Raw genomic sequence first — 27,837 nt, forward strand, 5'->3', positions numbered from 1 at the left:
TAGGCGGGGGACACCCTGAATCGGTTGCCAGCCAATCGCAGGGCACACAGAAATGAACAACCATTCGCATTCACACTCACACCTAGGGACAATTTAGAGTGTTCCATTAATCTGCCACGCATGTTTTTTGGAATGTGGGAGGAAAACGGAGTACCCGGAGAAAACCCACGCAGGCCCGGAGAGAACATGCAAACTCAACACAGGGAGGCTGGAGCTGGACCTCTGCACTGTGAGGTCAACGCGCTGTCAGGTCAACGCGCTAACCACTGTACCACCGTGCAGCCTCAATAAATAATACTGTTTACAATATTTTCGGACAAAAATAAAATGACTGGATGATCGAGAATGCAGAGGTGAAAACTTTGATCTACAAAAGCAGCTGCATTCCATCATACGCCATCGAGAGATAAAACTAGTTTTCAGTGAACAGCAATGCGTTATGAGTTAACGATGCTTACGTGGCACAAGAAGCAGCACAGCATCCAAGTGTTTGTACACTAAAAATACTATGTAAACAGAGGTATTTTTTTCTGTTTGTGCATAACTCAAATTGTTTGTTGACAGGATCGTATGTAACCTGAGGTTCCACTGTAAGCTGCAGCACTCGTGTGTTGGGCATGTGCCTTTAAAGGGGTGTTCATACCGTTCTTAAAGGTGAAATGTGATTGAATACAACTGAACTGTACATGGCAAGTGATTCATTCATGTATCATTAGTGGTACTTGTTTTATAATTTGACAATCACTGTTTATAGTATCTGATGCGGTGTGTGTGTATTTAAAGGCTCACACACTGTACAACATAACGTACAACTAAAAACCAACAATGAGTTGTGTGATGTAACAGAAAGCTGTTGATGCCTGAATGTGAGCCTTGCAGCACTTTGTGTACACACACACACACACACACACACACACACACACACACACACACACACACACACACACACACACACACACACACACACACACACACACACACACACACAATTCCTCCCACGTCCTTCAGCGTGACAGCATGTTATGATGCAGAATGGCGTCTGCTCATCAAGCTGACAGACACACACTGACAGCGCAGCGGTCAGAGGAGTGCGGACGCGGGGAGGAAAAACGGATTTTCACGGCCGCTCCCAAGCAACACAACAAAGCGACCCGCAGGCCACCGCGGCAGCCGCACGTGAAGGTTGAGCAGCAAGCTCAACAAACAACACACGTTATGCAGACGCGGAAAAAGGTCCATTCATTCATTTTCTACAGCTAATTTCATGTTTGTGAACAACTGGCACGAGGGTCCTCCCGGGTAAGCAGAAAGTGACTTGAAAACAATGAGAAAAGTTTGTTGCTTCAGGTTGCACTGCCAGATAGTCCCTAAATGGTTTAGGTCAGGGGTCACCAACGTGGTGAACGTGGACTGTTGTAAAAATAGCTAATCAGTGATGGGATGATTGGGATTTCCCAGGAATGTTAATACTGATCAATTGATCAGATATTAATAGAAATAACGTATTTCATACAGATATTTTTCTGTTTCCACAATATTATGCGAAATCCTTAACATTATCAATGTCTTCACATAAAGCATTAATTGCTCATTATAACTTTTTGCAGAATAACATTTCAATGACGATTAATAGATAATACTATTTTTTTTGTGCTAATTTTTGACCATTACAAAAGAGCTGATTTTGGTCAATTAATTAGGTCAGACCCTAATAATACCATTATTAAACGTAACGTGGACAGAGTTCTTACTTTAGAAGAAGCAAATCAAACTAGTAATGCTTTCCATTAATCAGTTCCCAAGAAGTAGCTGTCAGCTTCAAAAAGGTTGGTGACCCCTGGTTTAGATTATTTCATACAGCGCAACTTGTGGGTGAAGACGATATACCGAGTGGATGTTGCAAATAGTTGTGCACAAGTTCACAAGACTGACTTCAATAATGATTGGTTTCAGTCTGAGTAATTTAGCAAAACATAACAGCGAGCTAACATTAGCTCTCTGTGCACTATCAATGTCAGTGTCGAGCGCACGTCTGTACCTTTCCTACCAGCAACTGAAAAACCATAAATTAGCCCATCCCATCTTTTAATTAATTAACTAATATAAGAAGAAAAAATTTTAATGGCGGCCACAAATACTACAGAATACTGTCTTATGATAAAAGCGTAAATGCTCCGTGGGCTCGATGAAAGAATGGAGTGAGCCGAATGGTGTCGTCCCCCCCCGCTGGTCCAGAAAAAGGTCATACGACAGAAGACGTGTGACATGGCATATTTAAGAAGCCAATTCAGCATGTGAATCAAAGTGAGGCGCAGGATGCCTTGCGAGCTAATCTTCCATTACACCGTATGAGCTTTGTTAAATGATAGGCATTTAATTAAGGGGTGTCATGACTGTCCATGCACATCACACAGCGGGGGGAGTCTTTACACAGTCAGATGCGGCTTTTTAATTGAAAAATGTTGGGAAAAGCCAAGGTTCAATCGGTCAGTCGAGCGGGCTGACTTGAAATTTGTCTCATGCGGTCATTTATAAAACAAATGTGACAGAAGGAAAAGGCTTAAAGGAGAAGTCAAGTCTAAAATGTTCTTTACAATAACATGTCCTATGCGCCCCCACAGTCTAAACAGGGTATTCTGATTAATATGGCATTTGTGGAATATGAACGGCCTTGTGCTGCCAATTGCGGTTGACTGAAAATGACATCACAGTACCGAAGGTCTCGTAATGACCGTCAGGGTTCACCTGTTTTCTTGGTTTGTTCATGGTCGGTAGTTGAGCCCTTGCACACTGTGATGTCATTGTCACTTGCCAAAAACTAACAGTACACGACAAAATGGCAGACCCCTGTGATGGATAAAAACTGGTAGATTTTTTTTTCTGCTTAATGCATATTCCACAAACGTAATATCAGTCACAATTCTGTGTTTACACTAGTGGGGGGATTATTTTTACTTAACCTCCCCCTTTAAAGATGTGGACAAAATGAACGGCCAAAGACAAAAGCTTACGAAATTAATAATAATAATAATGCATTTATAAGCACCTTTCAAAACACCAAGGACACTTTACAATAAAAAAAGAGCAATAAAACCACATATAAAATGATCAATAATAAAAAAGCGATGAGTTTAAACTGAGTATGCAACTTTAAATAGGTGGGTTTTGAGATGAGTTTTGAATATGGGAAGAGAGTCAATATTACGAAAGTGACGCTTGTGTTTTAGTTCATCCATCCATTTTATACATCCTTTATCTTCACCGGGGTCATGGGTTAGCTTGAGCCTATCCCAGGTGGCTAAGGGCCATCTAGTGTTCTAGAAATTCAGTGCTGTTCTTTAATAATTAAGGGCAATTCTAATTGACTGCCACACTTTTGAATGATTGTGGATACAGTGGTGCTTCGTGATAACAAGAAATGTTGTAATGCGGTGTTTAAATAAGGAAACCCATCTCTATAATATGGTATTTCATAAAAAACAGTCATTACATAATTAAATGGAATCAAACAGTTTCTGTAACACTTTCACTTGCTACTCATGTATCCTTGAGTGTTCCCTGGTGCTTGTGGGCACCATGTTGGTGACCCCTGGTCCGGAACATAATAAATGGCGGTTCACTACGATGCTGAAAAAAAAATCCACATAAGACCCATAGAGATAGAATGCGTCTGTTAATGACCGCCAATTCCTTGTCATCTTTGTAAAAGCAGAATTTATCCTGAAGCTTTTGTATTGCATCTCATAAAAGTGTGCAGGTGTAGCTATCCCTCTTTGTTCAATTAACTTGAACTAGTCAGAAACAGAAGATGTACCATTTAAAATTTCTTCCCTTTTTAAACAGATGCTAATGTTTTGCATAAATTTTACAGCACAGTACACGCGCGAAATGAAAATACAAATCAAAGCTGCGAGCAGGAATGAACGGGCACTCGCACCCGCTTTTCCATGCTCGACATGATCATTACACTTCGACACCAGGCACCGACCACATTAGACAAAAATATAACTTCACAATTAAATGTCAGAATATGGTTGACTTCACATGATGGCAACAAACAATATATACAACACATACACACAAGAAAACTTCTGCATTGAGCATGTTTGCACGCTCGCAATCAAGTTCCTTCTCCATTGAGCCTCTGTGTATGCACGGCATGATCACGCGACACATTAAATGGGAATATAACGCGTTTAGTAGTCTGCAGAGTCATGCCAGGCAACCGCTTGAGCCTCGAAGCTAATTCACAAGCTTCTGCACTCTGACAGCAATGACATCGCCCTTCAAAAAGGTGCAGGAGGAACACACCAAAAATAATGTGCATGTCTACAATGCTATGCAGTCTTGTACACGCACGTGTGTGTGTGTGTGTGTGTGTGTGTGTGTGTGTGTGTGTGTGTGTGTTAGCTGAAAGGGGGGTTGGGGTCGCCAATGCAACAGAAGCCTTGAGACAAGAGGCTGGTTGCCATGGAAACCTCAGGCTGAAAGCTCAGCAACCGGACGATGGCGAAGGAAGGCGCGCTAGGCGGCGAGAGACTGCGAGAAAGAGCCTGTATGTAATATGCAAAAAGAAAAATGGAGAAGGTGCGCTACACATCCTGAGTGCGGCAAACAGGGAAACTCCAACAGAGAAAAAGAAATGAAATGGGCAGGTGGGGAGGGGGGATTTTGGGGAGGGGTGGTCTATCTAAGTGAGCGATAAAAAGTCCATAAAAGAGACAATTGCACAGATGGTGTGGATGCTGAGCAGAAGAGGAGGAGGAGGAAGACTCACAGGGAACGGTGCGCAGGTACAGGTTGTCTCGGATGATTTGCTGGTGATCGTGGTCCACGGAGCCTTTGGAGAAGCGAAGGTTGAGGTAGTGCCGCAGGTCCTTGTCAACAACCCCCCCTGTGAACAAGAGGAAAGCCGAAAAGGCTTACAAGAGGCCACATGACTCATTATACTGCACACACGTTTGCATATATCCTTCAAATGTAAAGTGAACTCACTGTTTAACATGGGGGATACGTTTCGGGCCCACAATAGTTTTGCCCCGACTACAAGCTGTAAACAAATGTGCTCAAACATATTCGGCTTGGGCTGATTGACTGGTCCGATTCTTACTGTATGATAACCGTCAAAATTATCGTGGTTTCACTGTATTGTAATAACAACTCAAAAAGGTATTATTTTGAGACGTTTGGGAAGACTGGGGGTACCGAGAACTTAAGTAGAGGCTAAGAGGGGATCAAGCCGTCTCCATTTTCTGTCCCTCCATTTGTAATGACCTCCCGTTAAACATTCAGCGAGCTACCTCTCTGTCCATTTTGAAACTCGCCTTAAAGCACATTTTTATTCTTTGTAATGTTTCATTGCTAGGGTGCCCAATAAGTCGATCGCGATCGACCGGTAGCTCGTCCCAAATCGATTGCAAAGGGTGTAGAGGGACATCTTCGAGGGAAAGATGTGTATGTCTGTTTGTCATGAATCTTTTTTTTTGTTAGAATACACCGTGCGTGAATGCGTATGCGCGCGTGTGCATGGGTGTGCGCATGCGTGCAGATGCGGTAACGGGTCGAAGTAAATCTTTAGTCATAAAAGGGTGTGTTCCCTCTTTTAGTATTTTATTGTGTTTGCTGTTTTTATGTTAATTTATTCTTTTAACTACCTTGTTTTTATGTCAGATTTTTACTTTATGGTAAAACACTTCATATGCAGCTGTGGGTTTTTTAAAGTGTTTTAAAAATAAAGTTGAGAAACTTTTCCCCCTCGAAGATAAAAAGGAAAAAAACAAGCATATTTTAAAAAAGAAAATCAAAATGTAGTATGACAGCAAAAGTATTTATTTCTCAGAAAATGAGAAGGTACTTCTCCGCTTTGCAGGGTTAACGGAGAACAAACTGATGCTAGTCATGCTAGTTAGCTATGTTATCTGTCTAGGTTAGCGTGTCTTTAGGATTTATTTCACCCTTTGAAGGTTAGCTAAATCTTGTAGCTGGTTGTAAATGTTTGCTTCAAGACGGCGTTATAGTAAAGAACCACTTTCCCCAATGCGTCTACCTGCAGCGCTTCATCTTATGAAATGCACTCTTGTATTGTTTTTAACTAAGAAGGTACGGCATTCATCCTCAAATAGTCAAAATCTCTTCTTTAATGCCAGGCATAGTTATAACCTTTTTGCATATTACTTTGCGACATAATGGTGTTATTAAGAGGTGGATAAGGTGACTGAAATGAAAAAACCACTCAAGGTCCGAAACTCCCTGCCACTGGTATTCAAAAACGACAAAATACAGTACGGTACTCTTTTTTTTTCAAAACCCGTTGCCCGTGAGAGCAGCATCTCCTTCCCCCTTTCCAAAGCCAATTGTGACTTGATGCAAACAAGCTGACGACAAGTCATACATAAAACTACATAATTCCGCTCAGATCAGATGCATGCTGAAGTTTTATTTGGACTGTGTGTTTGGGATAAGATCACGGTTCAATCAAGTTAAAAGCTTCTGACACCAAAGACAAAAAACAATGGCTGCCCCCACCAACTCACACACACACACATCCACACATAAATGACAGGCACATCATGGCATTTCTGTAAACTTGTGATCCTTGGAGAAATGCAAAGTCAGCAGTTCCAGTGACAAAGGCTGGTAGAGGACAGAACGCCCTGCAAAAGATGACTTATGCTTATGGAATCAATGAATGGAAAGAATTTAGAAAGTCAATTGCCCTGGTCAATAATTATTGACAAAAGTCTTGGGACACATATCTGAATTAATCAGGGATGGCGGGAGGTTTTGCGTTCCATCTTACCAGAATTTTGGACAAGTGTATGCTCCCCATGACTTACTTGACTTGGCTTTAATTCCCTGTCAGTGGTGGAAAGTTCTAAAGTACTCTACCACGTGTGTGTGTGTGTGTGTGTGTGTATATTAAATATATATGTATATATATATATATTAATATGCAAATACGTTCAATATTTGCCAGTCAAAAATTTATATTTCACATTGGCAGTTCCATGCTTCCGTATTGACTTGACACATTCCTTAATGGCGATCTTCCAGATAGAGTGAAAAGACTTCCATATAATCTTATAAGTCATGGTTATTTGAATACGAGTTAGCAATACTTGTAGACAGACACTATCCTACTTAAAGCTAAATATTTTTCTTGATCGAGCCATCCATTATCTAAACCGTTCATCCTCACAAGGGTCGCAGGCGTGCTGGAGCACTGTCTTCGTCCTCTGAGAAAAACAACATATTACGACTGTTTATAGACTGAGCCACTTAATTATAATTATATAATTATAATATATATAATAAGTATATAATTATAATATAATTATAATTATATAATTATAATATAATTATAATTATATAATTATAATATAATTATAATTAAATTGCACTTAATTGAACAATGTTTGTTGTTGTTTTTCTTTCTTCTTTCTTCTTTCTACCTACATTCTTGCTGCTGGAGGCTGTAAATTTCCCCAGTGTGGGACAAATAAACGATATCTCATTTTCACTTCATAGATGGAAAGACGAGACTTGCCAACCCTTCCACACACAGTCGATCATCTGTGATGACTTCCTTCCCAAACTAGCACCAGAGAAAGAGACCAGAGCCAGGAGAACCTCCCCCGGCCTTGCCATCACCTCCATCGCCCCGTCATCTACCACGGTGTTACATAGTGTGCGTTTACAAAACGACAAACATCTCCTCAGTCATGCATAACCAAGCAACCTTCCGCCACATTGATTTGACGTTGCACAAGCTGGCGGCTGGCAGAGATTAACGCCACGATTAGCAATCATCTGGCGTTGTACGGCTTTATCGTTATCCACACGGTAGAATCTCACAAGGATGGCAATTCTATTCCACCAATCCAAAACAGAACCACATGGAGCATATGTATTTTGCAAATATACGCACATTTTGGCCATATTCAAGGGATAATTTATTCAGCAATGTTCAGCTGAAAATAACTTTGAATGTGCTCAGGGTTCAGGTAACAACCAATAACGGCTCATGTGATATTCATAAACTGAGCCATGATTGGTTGTTACCTGAGCCCGAGCCCCAAAAATTGAAAACATTTCAGGCATTTCCAAACTACATCTGCTTTTACTTTGGAAAACAATGGACAACAATTGTCAGACGTTTTATGGCCCAAACCAGGAACTGATCATTTTTTTGTGTATTCAACAGTCAACAGCAAATGGCCAAATGCAGAGGTGTTAACTGTTATCAAGTTCTCAAATTCATTATAGTCAAAATATTCACTTTTTACCGCTGAAAATGGCTAAATAAGTTTAGTAGTCCCTTTAAAAAAGCAATGTTGTCATACATTTGGTTAGGATGTGCATGATCCTATGTGTCCCCCACAGTAACACTAATGAAAAATTGTGGGCCCTCCATCATTTAAGTTGCCCATCCCTGACATAGACAAACAAGCACTCACATTGACACCTATGTATAAAGTCTTGTAAGAACCCAACACACAATACATATTTTTGGCACAGGATTCAAACCTGGAACTTTAAACTGTGAGGCAGACGCTTGAACCACTCATACATCACGCTGCCTGTTAATATTCAATAAAGCCTAAATTACAAACCGTGATTTTGCAGGAAGTATCTGTTCAGCTAAATGAGGATGATTTGGCCTTAGAGGAGGCCCTTTTCTTTTTGTTTCCTTATGGCGAGACACATATTGACATTTTTGAGTCTCCTTCTTCTATTATCATAAAATGACTTAAGAAGAGACGCATGGGGCCAGCCCGTTTGTTGCAGGGCATAAAAAAAAAAAAATCAATCAATGAAGCGTTTACACCCACACTGACATTTATGAGCAATTTAGTGCCTTCAATGAAGCTAACATGCATGCTTTTGGAACGTGAGAGCAAGTAGAGCTACTCATGCAAGCACATTCAAACTTCATACAGGAAAAACTCAAACCCATGTAGAAATTCTCAACTGTGAAGCAGACATGCTCACCACTAATGTGCTGCCATTGAAACGCTTCCAAAAGCAAATATTTATTCATCCATCCATGTTTGAGAGTGCTTTTCTCTCATTAGGGTGGCTGGTGAGTTGAAGATGACTTTGGGGTACACCCTGGACTGGTCGTGAGACAATCTCATGGCACAAATAGACGATTCACACTCACATTCACACCGATGAACACGATAGAGTCTATGCATGTTTCTGGGAACGTGAAAGGAACCAGATTCAGACGGCAAACCTCACAACTGTGATGCAGACATGATTGGCACTCCACCACCATACTGCTCATGCAAAAGACAAATGAAGTCAATGAATTGTTTGGTTCATCTCATGAATGGATGTAAGGGAGAAAACAAAAAGCGGGCAGGTGCACACTGTGACCTTATCACACGCATACTGGCGTTCGGAGACACTCACGCACACATACGCACACACGCCCGTATGTGAAGAAATAAAAGCAGTGCAGTCCATGCACCTCATCTGCATCCGACCCAGATGTTGCTTTCCAAAAATAATCCCGGAATACATCCACAGACAGTCCGCCTTGCTCTATCGTCGCCAGCCGCACATCCTCTTCCTCTTCCTCCTCCTCCTCCTCCTCTTCTCTTTCTCCGAGCCCTCCTCCTGATCCTCAGCTGCTGCTGCTCAAGTGCTCAGCAGCCGGCTGCAGCCAAATTTAATCCCGGCGAGGAGCGCAACGATGGAAACCGAGGAAGTGAAAGGGGGGGAGGGGGTAGTTATATTGCAGTGGGGGGATGTGGATAGAGGAGAGAACGGACGGATGCGGAGAGACGATGACCATCAGGAAAAGGAGAGGGGAGAAGAGGAAGAGGAGGAGGAGGAGGAGAGGGAGATGTGCTAGCGGGAGGCCGGCGAGTCAAATGCGACGAGAGCACCACCAATCTGATCCCGCTGCTACTGCACTCCACTTTGAAAACATTCATCCAAAACTGGTTTATTTCAAAAAATAATATTTTATATCATTCTCAGCCTGTTCACATTACGCACACTTTGCACTTCAATATAGAAAAATAAAGAACCACACTTAAATGATTCATTTAAAATGTATTGCATATGAAAGGTGATTGGCAAATGACCCGAAATAAATGTTTAAAGCAAACATCTCTTAAAAATGAAATGCAATTATATTTGAAGTTAAATACAACTGAACTGTACTTGAGCACTGCGTCTTTCTCATACCACTAGAGGGAGGCTGCGTACCACAAAGAACATTTTGAATCGCAATGAGAAGAGCACATTAATGTGTTCGTGCGCTTTTAATGGGCTGTGGCTTCAGGTGCTCTGACTGGACATTTTCTACATCTGCTCTATGCTCCTCTGTGGGTGTTCGGCTGCTTGTCCTGGTCTGCTGTGAATACATCTGCGAATGTGGCTCTTCTTCTTTTCCCCCAAAATCAACAAAGTCAGCAGTGTATCCAAAAAAAAAAGTCGACAGCTCATAACTCGTAAACATGAGAGAGAGGACCGGTTCACCAGTGCTGTTCACGTTCTTAAGAACCAGTAATGTTCTGAACTGTTATGACTAAAGATTAAGAACCTTTGAATAGTTCGACCCTTTTATTTTTGTGTAATCCCTAATGCGGCCCAGACACACCCAAATTATTTCCTGCGGCTCCCACATAAATTGAAGCCTCATAGTATATAGTGTTCAAAGAACCTAGCATGCATCGTGTGGGAATATGGGAGTTACACTGAAAAAAAGAACATTCAAGTGACATTTATTTGATAAAACGTTTTTCACCCTGAAATTCAAGGAGAGTTATTCAGTAAAATTTGCTTCGTTAGTGTTTGTTTATTCATTCATTCATTCATTCATTCATCTTCTGTACCGCTTGATCCTCACTAGGGTCGCGGGGGGTGCTGGAGCCTATCCCAGCCGTCTTCGGGCAGTAGGCGGGGGACACCCTGAATCGGTTGCCAGCCAATCGCAGGGCACACAGAAACGAACAACCATTCGCACTGACACTCACAGCTAGGGACAATTTGGAGTGTCCAATCAGCCTGCCACGCATGTTTTTGGAATGTGGGAGGAAACCGGAGCACCCGGAGAAAATCACGCAGGCCCGGGGAGAACATGCAAACTCCACACAGGGGGGCCGGAGCTGGAATCGAACCCGGTACCTCTGCACTGTGATGCCGACGTGCTAACCACTGGACTACCGGGGCGCCCTTTGTTTATTCAATATAATACAAAACATCACTCAAGGCTTGAGGAACAAAACCACAAACAGCCAGTCTGCCACCTGAGCCATGACTCTCCTCGTCGGAGTTAGTAAATCGCTGGTGTCAGGTGGAATACTCGTACCTCGAAAAGTATACCAAGTATTTGCGGTCTCTTTTTGGAGACACTAGTGATAAACTGACACACAGTAGGAGTGGAATGGCTCATGTGGTAGAGTAACCGTTTCCCAACCTGAAGGTTTTGGGTGCACTATGCAAGCAAAATCTACTGCAAATATATATTTGCAAAGTTTATTAGAATTTCCGAGTGGATTTTTTTTTTTGGCCCATATAAATAATACTCCAAATTTTATTTTTCAGTGTACGCAGACAGAAAACAGAGAGTCGGGTGAATTCCATACAGGAAGGCTGTAACGAAGACTGAAACACAGAACTTCAACAGCGAGGCAGCAACGCTGCCCACGAAGGTTATAATTTACGAAAATAATTAAAAAAAAAACATGAAATAAATAATAAAAAACCAAAACTAACACAACAAAATAAAATAAAGAAAATGCTTTAAAAATGACTGAAACTACATTTTAAAACTAACTGTAATTATAGCGAGAATGACCTTCATTTTCATTGTTGTCAATTAATATCATACTTCACATTTTGCCAATTAATGTGTTTATTTCTGTATCACTGTTCAGCAGAAGAAGAAGGAAGGTTGACGTGCATTATATCATACTGAGAGTCTTTTTTTTTCATTGCATTTGACTAATCCAGCCATTTTCTAATCTGATAACCCTCATGAGGGTCGCGGGCAGCTGGAGCCTATCCCAGCTGTTTTCGGGCAGAAGGAGGGGGACATCCTGAACCGGTTGCCAGCCAATCTCAGGGCACACAAAGACGAACAACCAACCGCGCTCATACTCACACCTAGGGACAATTTAGAGTGTTCCATTAATCTGCCGTGCATGTTTTTGGAATGTGGGAGGAAGCTGGAGTACCCAATGAAAAGCCATGCAGGCAGGAGGAGAACATGCAAAATCCACACAGCAAGGTCGGCACCTGAATCAAACCCTGCACCTTTGCAATATGAGGCGGATATGCTAACCAGTCGCCCACCGTGCCACGTGCTCGAATACTTCATATATTTAAAAAAAAACTAAAACTTACACTAATAAAAACTAAAGTAAAATTAAGCATTTTTAATAAAAGCAAACATACTTGCTCCAAAACTAATTACAACTAACTAAAGTGAAAAAAAACAAATCCAAAAACAACTATAATGGTTATCCAAAACTAGCAGAACCCTGCTAACCACTGGTTCACAATAATGCATTGAATTACACACACCAGTCTAGTTAGTACACTAGCATAAGAAACAATGTTACGCACAAAGAAACATCTATTATAAATTCAATGTATCCCAGCAGGAGGCAATCATTTTTTTGTGTGCACAATAAAGCTACTTTCTATTTCTGTGAGTGAATGGGCCCAGATGCTCCCTGATGTTCCTCAAATGCTCAGTATCGCGCCAACCATATGCTCCCCCTGTGCAACCTTGTGGAGACGTCACCAACTGGAGCGCAAAAAGAAAAAAAGAAAAAAGAAAACAATATAACCTGGCGAGGATGAGCTCACCGCTGCAGACACCAGCCAGGACACCTCAAGCGCCGATTTGGTCTAAATACAAAGACGTAAACAAACACCAGCAAGGAAAAATGCATCAACATAAAAATGAGCACTCTAAGCGCCAACGTCGACATTATGTGACTGCCGGTACTTTGACGGCGAGCACTTCCCGAGGACGCTATAGAACACACTGCGACAAGAGGGGAACAGATGACAGCCGCACTCCATCACAAAGTCATCAAGGCAGACGGCAATAGGCTCGCCTTCTGGTCACTGAAGCAGTGCGCCAGACCACATGGCCTCTTGTCCATCAACTGATCGCGCTGGAAGGAAACCAAAAATTAATTAACTAATTTAGATTGACCGTCGGTGATCCCTACCTGCTGTAAAGTTACACTTTACAGACCTCATCACCATGACATCATACATACCTGCAGGTGGCAAAACCTCAAACAATCTTTGATTACGCCACAGTAAACAAGTCCCTTAAATGTCATTTGACCAAGGTAGAGTGATTGACAAGACTGATAATTGCTGAAAACATGTGCAAAGTCTGAGAACTACATACTCCTCAGGTGTGGAGAGATCGCGATAAACTGCTTTTTGCCATTTTACTTTTGTTGTTTCTTTGGGCGTGCTGTTTCGTTGCAACTCCATCCTTCTCCTTCACCAACATGTTAAATATTCACATCCATGCATTTTTTTGTTGTTACTGACCTCATTCGGGTCACAGGTGAGCTCGAGGCTATCCCAGCTGGGGGAGAGAGTGTTAACATCCTGGACTGGTTACCAGCCAATTGTACGGCGCAATTTTGTTTAAATATAATTCATCAGTGTGTGTGTGTGTGTGTGTGTGTGTGTGTGTCTAAGTATAGGCATGCTTGGGGGGGGACATGTATCTGCGTATGTTGGGCAGAGGGGAAGGGTCGTCTTTTTATGTTTTTGCACAGCACTTTGAGCTGTATTCTTGCATGTGAAAAGTGCTGTAAAAAAATTAATATAGTTTGATTGACTACCGGTAATTGAAAGAGACAAACAAGCATTTACACTCATTTACATCGATGTACAAGCTGACATTGTGTTTTTGGAATGCAGGTAGAAGCCAGAGTACACAGAGAACACCCATGCAAGCACTGGGAGAACATTCAAACTCCAAGCAGCAAGGCTCCAACCAAGATTCAAACCCTGAACCTGCCTGTGAGGCCGACATCCTAACCACTTGTCCAGTGTGCTGCCTAATGACCCAAATGATCTTCTCTCACCTTCACATTTGCTTGTTTTTTGAATCACAATGTTGGGCACATATTAATGCAGGTCAAGAATGGTTCACTGAGCACATGATCATATCCATCAACAGTTCTCTGGTTTTCATGTCGGTTACACCTCTAACTAGTGCTAATGCATTCTTCCCAGGCAAAACCCAAATCTGAAATGGAGATTCGAACCTAAAACCTTAAAAGAAGTAGAAGAAGGTGGCGCTCCCAATATGTAACCCTTAGCAACCACCAGCTACAGCTTTACACAGCGCTGCACGGATTATCTGGTGAGCAGGTAATAAGTGTACCTGTCTGTCGCTTAGCAACACAAAAGAAGTAGCTGTGTTTAGTAAGCACTCACTTCCTGCTGAATATTCTCATACACACACACACACACGCATTCGCACACAATGAACTACTGATGGGTTGTTTTTTTTTGTCAGCCGCATTACCGACATGACTCAGTGGAGCACACCAACTGTACTGTGTTTACATGAACAGCAGTGACATATTCAACATCGTGTAGCCAATACCTTCAATATCTTAAAATTACTTTCTAGACAAACAGATGGACGGTGAAGTGGGCAGATGGACAGACTGCCAGCTAGTGAATTAGGTTCCTGGTTTTACAAACTAAATATTGAGTGAAAGTGATTCAAAACTAATATTAGACAGACAGACCAACACGCAGACAAAAGATGATTTGATGGCTCGAGAGAGTTAACTGGTGGTAACAAATAATTATTAACCTAACAAAGATAGATGGAAAGACACAGACAAACAACTTAGACAGATGTCTAGCTGCTCGATAAAAAAAATTAATACATTTTTTAAAATGATGGGAAAATGGCAACTAATGCACTGTCACGTATATTGGATTGCAAGCCGATAGACAGATAAACAGACGAACTGATCGGTTGATAGATGGATGGACTGGCAGATTGGTTAGTACTGTACAGCTAAAGTACAATGGATAGCTAGCTGCAGAAAGAAAGACAAACAGACAGACAAGACAGCTGTATTGACGCTCAAGAAAATTCTAGACAATCGGCCACTATAACACTATGAAAGTACTTTGAATAGCTGGCTGACAGAGTGATAAACAGACAAGCAGACTAAACTAGTCTTCTCGTAACAAAAGTACAGAATATAAAACAAAACTAAATACTGTATTTTAATTTTAAAATTTTATTTTATTGTAATTTGTAAATTTTGTAAAAAAAAAAATGCTTGTGAAGCGTACGTATGGCGAAAATGCATTGCTTTCGTGCTCTGTCGGACTTCCGTCATGTGTTTGTTTAACAACGACGCAAGACTTGCCTGGTAACATCTTTCCTTTTGTAGGAGGCTGGACTGTCTCGTAGTTGTTTGTGTGGTTTGTTCCTTTTTTTTGTGTTCACAACCCCCCGCCTCTCATATAATTTTTTTTGTGATTTCCTCTCTTGATTTTCTGTTTGGCGCATTAGTGTTTGCTTTTCTGAGTGTCATTGAAGTCATCGTTCATTTACGTTTTCGTGGGCGGTCACTCTCGAGCAGAAGGCACGGAGATCGAGAAGGAGAAGGACGTGTCTGTCCAGTAGTCGCTTGAGTTGTGTATATACAGTACGTTTTAAAAAGAACCAACACGACAGCTCATTTGTTTTCTGTCGTTTTGCTCCGCTGTAGAAACTGTGCCGTGTGAACGCAAGTGGGGCTGCACTGACGCTGTGCCGGTGCTGTCACGCTCAGCAGCTTTGTACGTGTGAACGCTCCACACAATTTGCTGCGGTGCAAAATATATCGCAACAAAATACATCGGTGCAGCGCCGGAGCAAATGTGTGCCGTGTGAACACCCCTTTTCTCTTCAGGACGTATGTAATAACTATCTTGTTATATAACAAATTGAATTTGATATCAATAAAGAGAGAGAGCGAGAGATGTCGTAATAGCTAATGATACCGTAGTACACTGCTGTGCACCGCAATTACAATAACAAGCACATTGTTACATTTATACCTGGGACAGTGTTTTTATCTCTATTAGATGCACAATCAAATCGTAGGATTTATGAGCACCACAAATGTTATGGTAATTAGAGAAAGGCCTATCTGGGAGCAAAACAGGAACCGTAAGTATATTTCTAAAGGAATTCAAAGAAAACAGTACAGTCACAGTCACAGCTGAACCGAACATGAACTCTACCATTGTTACTTCTCTTGTGACTGTGAGCATCCTGGTCCTTGACGCCGTGCCTCGCCTTTAGAGGATTTGCATATTCTCCTCCTCATTTAACACAGACCATTTTACCATTTTTTTGTCATTAACTTCTTTCAAGTACATTTTCTCTAAATCCGGATATATACTAGAAAGGCGATTTATTCTATACCTCACCCTCTCATCATCATCATCATCATCATTTATTAGCTATATATGTATACACATAACAGAATTCAACAGGTGCGGACGCATGCATAAATTGCTAGGATCAAACATTACATTACTGGACTAGTCAATGCTTAAAATGCTTAAAACACTCTGTGCTTAAATCTTTGTTCAGAAGACGGACTGCATTAGGGAAAAAACTTCCGCGATGGCGACTAGTTTTACCAAGTATCGATCTGTATCTTGTAAAGCGCTTTGTTACAGCTGCCGCTGTTGTGAAAGCGCTATATAAATCAGCATGTATTGTATTGTATTGTATTGTATTGTGTAATTGAATGAGCTCTCCGCAGTGAGCGCTGAACATAAATCTCGTCCAAAGACTCCTCCTTCACAGTAGCGAGGGCAGTGTTTGTTTTTGACAATACATATACACATATTGGCAGACCGGGGTGGTAGTCCCTCTTTTTAAAAAGGGGGACCGGAGGGTGTGTTCCAACTACAGAGGGATCACACTCCTCAGCCTCCCTGGTAAGGTCTATTCAGGGGTGCTGGAGAGGAGGGTCCGTCAGGAAGTCGAGCCTCAGATTGAGGAGGAGCAGTGTGGTTTTCGTCCCGGCCGTGGAACAGTGGACCAGCTCTACACCCTTAGCAGGGTCCTTGAGGGTATGTGGGAATTCGCCCAACCAGTCTGCATGTGTTTTGTGGACTTGGAGAAGGCGTTTGACCGTGTCCCTCGGGGAGTTCTGTGGGGGGTGCTTCGTGGGTATGGGGTACCGAACCCCCTGATACGGGCTGTTCGGTCACTATACCACCGATGTCAGAGTTTGGTTCGCATTGCCGGCAGTAAGTCGGAATCGTTTCCAGTGAGGGTAGGACTCCGCCAAGGCTGCCCTTTGTCGCCGATTCTGTTCATAACCTTTATGGACAGAATTTCTAGGCGCAGCCGAAGCGTTGAGGGGGTCAGTTTTGGGGGCCTCAGTATTACATCCCTGCTTTTTGCAGATGATGTGGTGCTGTTGGCTCCTTCAAACGGGGCTCTCCAACTCTCACTGGAGCGTTTCGCAGCCGAGTGTGAAGCGGTTGGGATGAAAATCAGCACCTCCAAATCTGAAACCATGGTCCTCAGTCGGAAAAGGGTGGAGTGCCCCCTCCGGGTCGGGGAAGAGATCTTACCCCAAGTGGAGGAGTTCAAGTATCTTGGGGTCTTGTTCACGAGTGGGGGTAGGAGGGAGCGGGAGATCGACAGGCGGATCGGTGCAGCGTCTGCTGTGATGCGGACGTTGTATCGGTCTGTCGTGGTGAAGAAGGAGCTGAGCCAAAGGGCGAAGCTCTCAATTTACCGGTCGATCTACGTCCCAACCCTCACCTATGGTCACGAGCTATGGGTCGTGACCGAAAGAACGAGATCCCGGATACAAGCGGCTGAAATGAGTTTTCTCCGCAGGGTGTCCGGGCTCTCCCTTAGAGATAAGGTGAGAAGCTCAGTCATCCGGGAGGGGCTCAGAGTCGAGCCGCTTCTCCTCCACATCGAGAGGAGCCAGATGAGGTGGCTTGGGCATCTGATTCGGATGCCTCCTGAGCGCCTCCCCGGTGAGGTGTTCCGGTCATGTCCCACCGGGAGGAGACCTCGAGGAAGACCCAGGACACGCTGGAGAGACTATGTCACCCAGCTTGCCTGGGAACGACTCGGGATCCCCCGGGGAGAGCTGGAAGAAGTAGCTAGGGAGAGGGAAGTCTGGGCTTCCCTGCTAAAGCTGTTGCCCCCGCGACCCGGCCCCGGATAAGCGGTAGATGATGGATGGATGGATGGATATACACACATATATATTGATACGTCATCAGGCGCCGACAGCTATGGCAGCCTCGGTCACACGCTCCCTAGTATTATCCCTGTTTTTGTCATTTTCGTTTGTTTTTGGCGACCCTGAGCGGCTTACAGATCCATGCGCACCAAATCCAGTAGACACTTAAACAGCTTCTTCCCTCTAGCCATTAACTCCTTAAACAGTCACTGACATAGTCACTCTTCTTGCACCACAAAATGGTACTACAAAACTACTGGTATACTCTAAAATGGTTCAATGATTTTGTTGTTTACGATGATACTAGTGCAGCGTGTTATACCGGAGACAAATTCCTTGTGTGTTCTACATACTTGGCCAATAAAGATGATTCTGATTCTGATATATATATATATATATATATATATATATATATATATATATATATATATATATATATATATATATATATATATATATATATATATATATACACACATCCACATCCATCCCTTTTCTGAACTGCTTTATCCACACAAGAGTTATTTTTCAAACAAACCAACCACTGACATTCAGTGTACACCTCCATGAAAAAAAATGTAATTAAATGAAGGGAAAGAAAATCCTGAAATATTTTAAAATATTGGGAAAAAATATCTGTGGATTTGCAAGTGTTGAAATGTAAATTATCAGATGTAGTTTTAAAGTGTCATTTCACTATTCACCACTAGATGGCAGAGATGGCTTGGTTGCACTTGTACTGCCTAGTACTTGAGCTGCAATTTTCATTCATACAAAAGACGGTTTGGTTAATTTTTAAGCTGCTTTTATATGGTCAAATGACAACATATTTTTTCCAAAGGACACACTCATCTGGCATAGCGACATGCAAAACTACATGATCCTTTTGTCCGATTTGGGAAGGTATAATTAGTTGCAGTGTGCCCACTTCATCCACTCGGAGCGTTGAGGGTAAAGGACAGTCGTGCCACATCGACTTCTCGCTAACTTTAATTCACTCGTCCCTAAAGTGTAAACAAGCCTGTGGTCATGCTGCAGGAGCACACTCGCATGCAAATTCAACAGTACTCACTTGCATGTATGCACTACAGTACAGAAGTTTGGGGTCAGCTAGACCAATCTCCACAAAAACACACGACTGTATTTTATACACCACAATATATACACTAGTCAGAAATGTTCAGATCTCTAAGAAATGTTATTATTTGATATGTACCTATTACTTTGTATCTTTTACTAGAAAATCGCTGTTTTTAACAACATTAGCAATATTTTGCCATTTAAAAATAAATAAATAAATTTGAAATAATAATAATAATAAAACAGGGCTTTCGTCTCTTGATGCTGTCTGGTGTAATCCTCACATCTCCAAAATCACGATCTGGGGCACTGCTTGAGTTAACATACACCACAATGTGAAAGTTAGTATTATATTTTACAGTCACATAGACTGTTACAAATCAACATTGACACAACACTTCCCACTTATATCCAATATCTATTTTAATTTGCCCGCAAAATGTCTAATTTAATAAGCTGAATAAACTTGCTAATTTAATTTCAGTGCCATTGATTAGAATGACTGTCAAGTCAAATGTCAGAATGAAACCAAATTAAATTGAACTTCATTACTTATGAAATCAAGGCAGGTGATCAAATATTATTGGCATAGTGCATCAACGAAATTGAAAAGTAAATTTAAAACAACTGATATACATCCTCAGCTGTTCATTCATTCATTCATTCATCTTCCGAGCCGCTTGATCCTCACTAGGGTCGCGGGGGGTGCTGGAGCCTATCCCAGCTGCCTTCGGGCACTAGGCGGGGGACACCCTGAATCGGTTGCCAGCCAATCGCAGGGCACACAGAAACGAACAACCATTCGCACTCACACTCACACCTAGGGACAATTTAGAGTGTTCAATCAGCCTGCCACGCATGTTTTTTTTGGAATGTGGGAGGAAACCGGAGCACCCGGAGAAAACCCACGCAGGCCCGGGGAGAACTTTTTGCCCAACTTGCTGTTCGACCAAAGAGCAAAATTCACAACAAGTCTTTGATCCTTGACAATTTCTGACAGCTTCCACTTCTAAGCCTTTCCGCAACTCTCTGTTGCAACCTGCTGATGACATTCTGTGAGCTTTGATCCATCAATCAGCCAACAAATCTTGTTCTTTAAACAGTCCTCTTCATCCTGCCGTTTACATTTTGAAACCATGAGACCGACCGAGACTACACCAAACAACTGGTTAACAGTAACTCGCCATTGTGAGGCTTTAAACAGGATGTTGTCAGAGGGAAGCGGCCACCGAGCTTCGAGTGTTCGCAGAGTGTTTTCACGGAGAGTAAAAACTCTGGGATCGCTTGCCTGCACTCCAACGGGAAGAGAAACAGGAATAGGGAGGGGCCCGGTTGCGGGGAACGTTCAAATAAACCGCTCAGTGAAACAAAACTCGTAACAAATACAAAAATTCTTTCCGGAAGTGTTTGACTGGAAGTCGCGCACATATAAGATAAGATATCCTTTATTCGTCCCACACTGGGGAAATTTACAGCCTCCAACAGCAAGAATGTATGTAGAAAGAAGAAAGAGAAAAAAACAACAAACATCTTTCAATTAAATGCAATATGAACACAAAATGGATAAATCGCAGTACTATATATCAGTTTCTCTATGATACCCCTCGGGGAAAAGGAAGGGTTTTCCATACAGCTCTTTTAAAGGATGTACATGTGAAGCTAACAATTGCTCACGAAGTCTGTACACCCCAATTTTGAATAAATTGGGTTTCTAAATTAGAGATTAGGATTTCCTTGCTAAAACGTAGGGGGTGGGGGGGATGAATTAAATTGTTATTGGTTTAAATCTGATGTGTGGACTTCCACACAGACAATTTCAGGAATAATATTTTTACAGTATTCATGTTAATTATCAATAAAGAAAAAAAATACCGGTATAGAGATGAGGTCATGTTCTTCATCTTGAATTCATAAATTGCTCTCGACGGTGCTTCAAGACATTAAGACATGGTTAATCAACAACCACACACACAACTGACCCACTTTAACTGTCACTTAATCAATAGATCAAATCTGATGGCTTTCCCTACTCCCTGGCAGATATTGACGGAGATTGTGGCGTCAAGTTAAAATCGATTTTGAACAAGAGCTTGACATCAACAATTACTTGATTACTTTACCTGTCTCAAGAGAGTAAAATTTGAGATGCAAATATCTGTACATAAAGGCTGAACTGTGGATCCCCCGTCTCTTGTCGGATCTCACCGCTTGAACCTGTATGGTCAGTTAAACAACGCTAAAAGACACACAGGGTATAAAAACAATGACTGCAGGCTCCGTCATTCCCCCCAGGTAGGGGAATCTGAGGGCAGCGGATCTCAAAAAGCATGGCCCAAAAAAAAAAGAGCCTCATGGAGAAGATTTCTGCCAAAAGACATCGTGACAGTCGAGACCAGCGATCGATGCGGCAAAGCAGCGCCAAGGGAACGTCAGGATGTTGGAGTGTGAGAAGATGGACGACTACTGAGGGCTAAGGCAAGAGCTCCAGGGTTTAGGGATGTTTAAATCAACATTGGAGGTCCGAGTGAGAATCCACGCACATAAATGACCACAACCCGACTATTCTTACAACCGTCACGTCTAAATCAATCAAGGGCTTTTAAACGACTATAAATAACATATTGTTACAAAGTCCATTCAAGATTTTCCTGTTTGTTCTTGCCTAAAATGTTATGAGAGCTTTTTCCATACATTGCAATGAAAGTTTCTTTTTTTTTCTTATGAGCTTTGGTAACATGTGCAGTCGTATCAGCATTTGTTCATTCTTTCTCGCACTCACTCTGTGACATCGCTCACGTATGCACACTCATTTCTCATCACATTACGCATTTGAATTGATATTTTAAAGATGTCATTTGGAAATATCTCACATACACACACATGCACCAATAACAGGAAATTGCTGGTAACATGAAGGTACAGCGGCTGTCGCTGGCATTTTCATTAGAGAGCAGCAATGCTTGAGCGGTAAGCAATTATACCCCTGCATAAGGGAAAGGAGAGCCTTCTCAGCTGTTTATTGAACATCAGGACCTTCTGTTGACCACAGATGATACCCAGACACTCACAGGTACACTTGCTTGCCACCAGGAACCTCCTCTTAAGGGCACACGATTGTACACGCATTGCAATACGTGGAATATTTTCTATACATATTCATTTATGTATTATGTTTATGTATTTATGTCATTTATATACATTTTTTTTCTATACACCCCTCCGTGAGTCGTCACCTTACCGTGGTGGAGGGGTTTGTGTGTCCCAATGATCCTAGGAGCTAAGTTGTCTGGGGCTTTTATGCCCCTGGCAGGGTCACCCATGGCAAACAGGTTCTAGGTGAGGGGCCAGACAAAGCACGGCTCAAAGACCCCTGATGAAGATTAAAATAAATGGATCGAAGTTTCCCTTGCCCGGACGCGGGTCACCGGGGCCCCCCTCTGGAGCCAGGCCTGGAGGTGGGGCTCGTTGGCAAGCGCCTGGTGGCCGGGCCTACACCCATGGGGCTGGACTCTCTTCCACTCTGGAGTTGCTCACGGTGAAAGGCGCACAGCAGGTGTGGGCATACTCATTGCCCCACGGCTCAGTGCCTGTACATTGGGGTTCACACCGGTAGACGAGAGGGTTGCCTCCCTCCGCCTTCGGGTGGGTGGACGGGTCCTGACTGTTGTTTGTGCATATGCACCAAACAGCAGCTCAGCATACCCACCCTTTTTGGAGTCCTTGGAGGGTGTGCTGGAGAGTACTCCTGCTGGGGACTCCCTCGTTCTGCTGGGGGACTTCAATGCTCACGTGGGCAATGACGGTGAGACCTGGAGGGGCGTGATTGGGAGGAACGGCCCCCCCAATCAGAACCCGAGTGGTGTTTTGTTATTAGACTTCTGTGCTCGTCACGGATTGTCCATAACGAACACCTTGTTCAAACATAAGGGTGTCCATATGTGCACTTGGCACCAGGACACCCTAGGCCGCAGTTCGATGATCGACTTCGTAGTTGTATCATCGGATTTGCGGCCGCATGTTCTGGACACTCGGGTGAAGAGAGGGGCAGAGCTGTCAACTGATCACCACCTGGTGGTGAGTAGGCTCCGATGGTGGGGGAAGATGCCGGTCCGTCCTGGCAGACCCAAACGTATTGTGAGGGTTTGTTGGGAGCGTCTGGCGGAATCCCCTGTCAGAAGGAGTTTCAACTCCCACCTCCGACAGAGCTTTTCCCATGTTCCGGGTGAGGCGGGGGACATTGAGCCCGAGTGGACCATGTTCCGTGCCTCTATTGTTGAGGCGGCCAATCTGAGTTGTGGCCGTAAGGTGGTTGGTGCCTGTCGTGGCGGCAACCCCGGTACTCGCTGGTGGACACCAGCAGTAAGGGATGCCGTCAAGCTGAAGAAGGAGTCCTATCGAGCCTTTATGGCCTGTGGGACCCCAGAGGCAGCTGACGGGTATCGACAGGCCAAGCGGAACGCAGCTTCGGTGGTCGCCGAGGCAAAAACCCAAGCGTGGGAGGAGTTCGGTGAGGCCATGGAAGCCGACTTCCGGACGGCTTCGAGGAAATTCTGGTCCACCATCCGACGTCTCAGGAGGGGGAAGCAGTGCACCACTAACACTGTGTACAGTGGGGATGGGGCGCTGCTGACTTCGACTCGGGACGTTGTGAACCGGTGGGCAGAGTACTTCGAAGACCTCCTCAACTCCACCAACACGCCTTCCTTAGAGGAAGCAGAGCCTGGGGACTCTGAGGTGGGCTCTCCTATCTCTGTGGCTGAAGTCACCGATGTGGTTAAAAAGCTCCTCGGTGGCAAGGCCCCTGGGGTGGATGAGATCCGCCCAGAGTTCCTCAAGGCTCTGGATGTTGTGGGGCTGTCCTGGTTGACACGCCTCTGCAACATCGCGTGGTCAACAGGGAGAGTGCCTCTGGATTGGCAGACCGGGGTGGTAGTCCCTCTTTTTAAAAAGGGGGACCGGAGGGTGTGTTCCAACTACAGAGGGATCACACTCCTCAGCCTCCCTGGTAAGGTCTATTCAGGGGTGCTGGAGAGGAGGGTCCGTCAGGAAGTCGAGCCTCAGATTGAGGAGGAGCAGTGTGGTTTTCGTCCCGGCCGTGGAACAGTGGACCAGCTCTACACCCTTAGCAGGGTCCTCGAGGGTAAGTGGGAATTCGCCCAACCAGTCTACATGTGTTTTGTGGACTTGGAGAAGGCGTTTGACCGTGTCCCTCGGGGAGTTCTGTGGGGGGTGCTTCGAGGGTATGGCGTACCGAACCCCCTGATACGGGCTGTTCGGTCACTATACCACCGATGTCAGAGTTTGGTTCGCATTGCCGGCAGTAAGTCGGAATCGTTTCCAGTGGGGGTAGGACTCCGCCAAGGCTGCCCTTTGTCGCCGATTCTGTTCATAACTTTTATGGACAGAATTTCTAGGCGCAGCCGAAGCGTTGAGGGGGTCCGTTTTGGGGGCCTCAGTATTGCATCCCTGCTTTTTGCGGATGATGTGGTGCTGTTGGCTCCTTCAAACGGGGCTCTCCAACTCTCACTGGAGCGTTTCGCAGCCGAGTGTGAAACGGTTGGGATGAAGATCAGCCCCTCCAAATCTGAAACCATGGTCCTCAGTCGGAAAAGGGTGGAGTGCCCCCTCCGGGTCGGGGAGGAGATCTTGCCCCAAGTGGAGGAGTTCAAGTATCTTGGGGTCTTGTTCACGAGTGGGGGCAAGGGGGAGCGGGAGATCGACAGGCGGATCGGTGCAGCGTCTGCTGTGATGCGGACGTTGTATCGGTCTGTCGTGGTAAAGAAGGAGCTGAGCCAAAGGGCGAAGCTCTCAATTTACCGGTCGATCTACGTCCCAACCCTCATCTATGGTCACGAGCTATGGGTCGTGACCGAAAGAACGAGATCCCGGATACAAGCGGCCGAAATGAGTTTTCTCCGCAGGGTGTCCGGGCTCTCCCTTAGAGATAAGGTGAGAAGCTCGGTCATCCGGGAGGGGCTCAGAGTCGAGCCGCTTCTCCTCCACATCGAGAGGAGCCAGATGAGGTGGCTTGGGCATCTGATTCGGATGCCTCCTGAGCGCCTCCCTGGTGAGGTGTTCCGGGCATGTCCCACCGGGAGGAGACCCCGGGGAAGACCCAGGACACGCTGGAGAGACTATGTCACCCAGCTGGCCTGGGAACGTCTCGGGATCCCCCGGGGAGAGCTGGAAGAAGTAGCTAGGGAGAGGGAAGTCTGGGCTTCCCTGCTAAAGCTGTTGCCCCCACGACCCGGCCCCGGATAAGCGGTAGATGATGGATGGATGGATGGATGGATGGATGGATGGATTTTCTATACATTTTATGATTGCAATTCGATTTATTTTTTTTGTGGTCAAATATGTTGACAATGTTTGAAAGGTGAATTTTAAAAAAGCTTAAAAGAACAGCACAGAGAGCATCGGGTGTTTTTTACTCCCCCCCACCCCCCCCCAAAAAAGATTTTAAAAATCTGAAAAATGACAGAAGCTTGCATTTTCAATTTGAACAATTCATTTTGGAGAAATAAAGAACTACTCTCAAACTGCACCTTTCTCATCAGCAATCTAGCCACACCCCCCTTGTCTTCGTGGGAATTGGAGGAGGAACTGTTCATTCAAAGTCATTGTATACTACTATACATACATTGCTAATACAGTTGTTCAACATAAACATCCATGGCAGTGAATGTTTACCAGCGCTCCGCATTGCTTACACCTTCCAGGCAAAGCCCATAGTCAGGTCGGGCATTTGGTGCTATCGATTGTCAGTCACACATTCCAATACTTTGACATGAGAAAAAAAAAGTTGAGCATCAGATCCAGGTCTAAATATCAAGAACCCTTGGGCCCAAACTTCACTTGACCACGTCTACTTCTTCCCGTGTCCTCGTTTGACAACATCAAGTTTGAGTTTCGTGCCCTAGAAAGCCTGCGTGGGCCCTGCGTGTGGGCGAGCATTAAAATGTATGTGTACAGTTTGTGTTCTTCAGCTGTGGATGGACAATCTTCTTGGTAGTACTCCTAATGGTGCTATTACGGCAAGCAGCCGGGGTCCATTATTAATAGTAAATGACACACTCTCTCTCGTAAAGGTCTTCATATTGATCTTCCCCCACATACCCCGCTCACCCTGAGACTGATCCTAATGATGATGCTTGTCCATGTGTTGTTCTCGACGGCGGCGTAATCAAGACCAGACGCATATTTACGACAGCCGAGCCATTCCAACAACAAGAGACGGCCACGAGCCAGACTTCTAGATTAAAGGGGGGTGTTCCAGAAACGGCCGGCCTAATATTCCTGACAATGTTCTCCTCTGACGTCCGGCCAATAAAAAGTCTCCCGTCATTCCCTTAATGTCTGAGCTCAGGAGATAAATTCAGTAGGAGGTGGCTATCTATGATTCTGGTGATGTCCTGCTTTCCAAGCGCCTTTGCAGAGATCAACGCTGATAGTTTTAATCAGTGCTCCTCACACGTGATGCAGCAGTGTGTTCCTGAAGTAAGACAATGACTTGCCAAACATTTGCAAACCATTTCAGTGAGAAAAATATGTTACACTTCCAAGTTGGAGATTTTTTTTTTTAATCAACAGTGTTTTTCTTTTTTGTTGATGCAAAATGTGTGGAACTGAACGAACAAGCAAATTTGTGTTGCTGTGCTGTCAAAAGAAAGAAGAAGAAGTCGACGTGACTCAAAAATGTGTTTGACTTGTTGAAGTACAGACAATCAACAATCAGTTCCTCAGGACAGCGAATAGTGACACACTTTAGTTTGTTGTGCCCTAAAAAGAAGAAGAAGAAAAAAATGAGGATGGCATTATAAATACAAAATAAGTTCCGTCTCCCTTGCAATCTGTTTTGTTGCCTCAAAATAATTTCTTCCGCTTCTGCTGGTTGTGACAGGGTTTTTGTTGGGTTTGTCCCCTTTATGATTTGATAAAAAAATATGGAGTGAAAATAACAGCGCAGAGTAATGACAAAAGTAGTTGAGGAATCAATCAAAAGGTGGTTCCAAAAACAAAAACAAAAAGCCTGGCCAACCTCCAAGGGTAGGGTTTTTGTTTTTGACCAGAAATCTGCAAAAATCTCAGGGAAAATATTGACACTATGCTGGCGAAAGAAAAGTAAGAACTTTGGTTTTCATTGGCAAAAAAAAGGCCCATTTCTACTGTAAAGCTGTCTTATTTTTACCCAATGAGCCCGTAAATGGGAGAAAATCTGCAAAGAAATGAGACTGCCATGGTGGCGAAAGAAGCTAAATTTTGGAGATGACATAACTATAACTGCATGTATAGCTGAAGGAGGGCCATAATGATTCTATTCTGCGATGCCTCATTGAGCTGCTATGGTGCAGATAGTCTCATCAAGTCTGTCCGCAGAGATGAAGACCCGGTTCACGCGTCTGAGTCCAAACTCCAATGTCTTGAATTTGCTTCTACTGTACTGACCCATCGGCTCCTTTCTACCCTTCATCAATTACGTGAACTCGAATGCGACAGTCAGCAGATAATGTCCGGA

The 27,837-nt window shown here is 43.8% G+C and overlaps 1 protein-coding gene across 7 annotated transcripts in view; it reads right to left on the reverse strand.

Moving 5' to 3' along the window:
• Positions 1-27,837, reverse strand: part of LOC127598079 (membrane-associated guanylate kinase, WW and PDZ domain-containing protein 2-like) — a 149,308-nt gene that overhangs the window by 110,189 nt on the left and 11,282 nt on the right. For 6 of the 7 annotated variants that reach the window (XM_052061605.1, XM_052061602.1, XM_052061603.1 and 3 more), the window contains exon 2: positions 4,778-4,894. In XM_052061605.1, the coding sequence (XP_051917565.1) occupies positions 4,778-4,894 (117 nt within the window). Of the gene's footprint in view, positions 1-4,777; positions 4,895-9,475; positions 9,750-27,837 lie in introns of those variants that run through there. The other variant, XM_052061606.1, reaches the window with a different exon arrangement.

Source organism: Hippocampus zosterae, chromosome 3 (assembly GCF_025434085.1).
Source record: "Hippocampus zosterae strain Florida chromosome 3, ASM2543408v3, whole genome shotgun sequence".
In the NCBI taxonomy this organism is placed as follows: domain Eukaryota; kingdom Metazoa; phylum Chordata; class Actinopteri; order Syngnathiformes; family Syngnathidae; genus Hippocampus; species Hippocampus zosterae.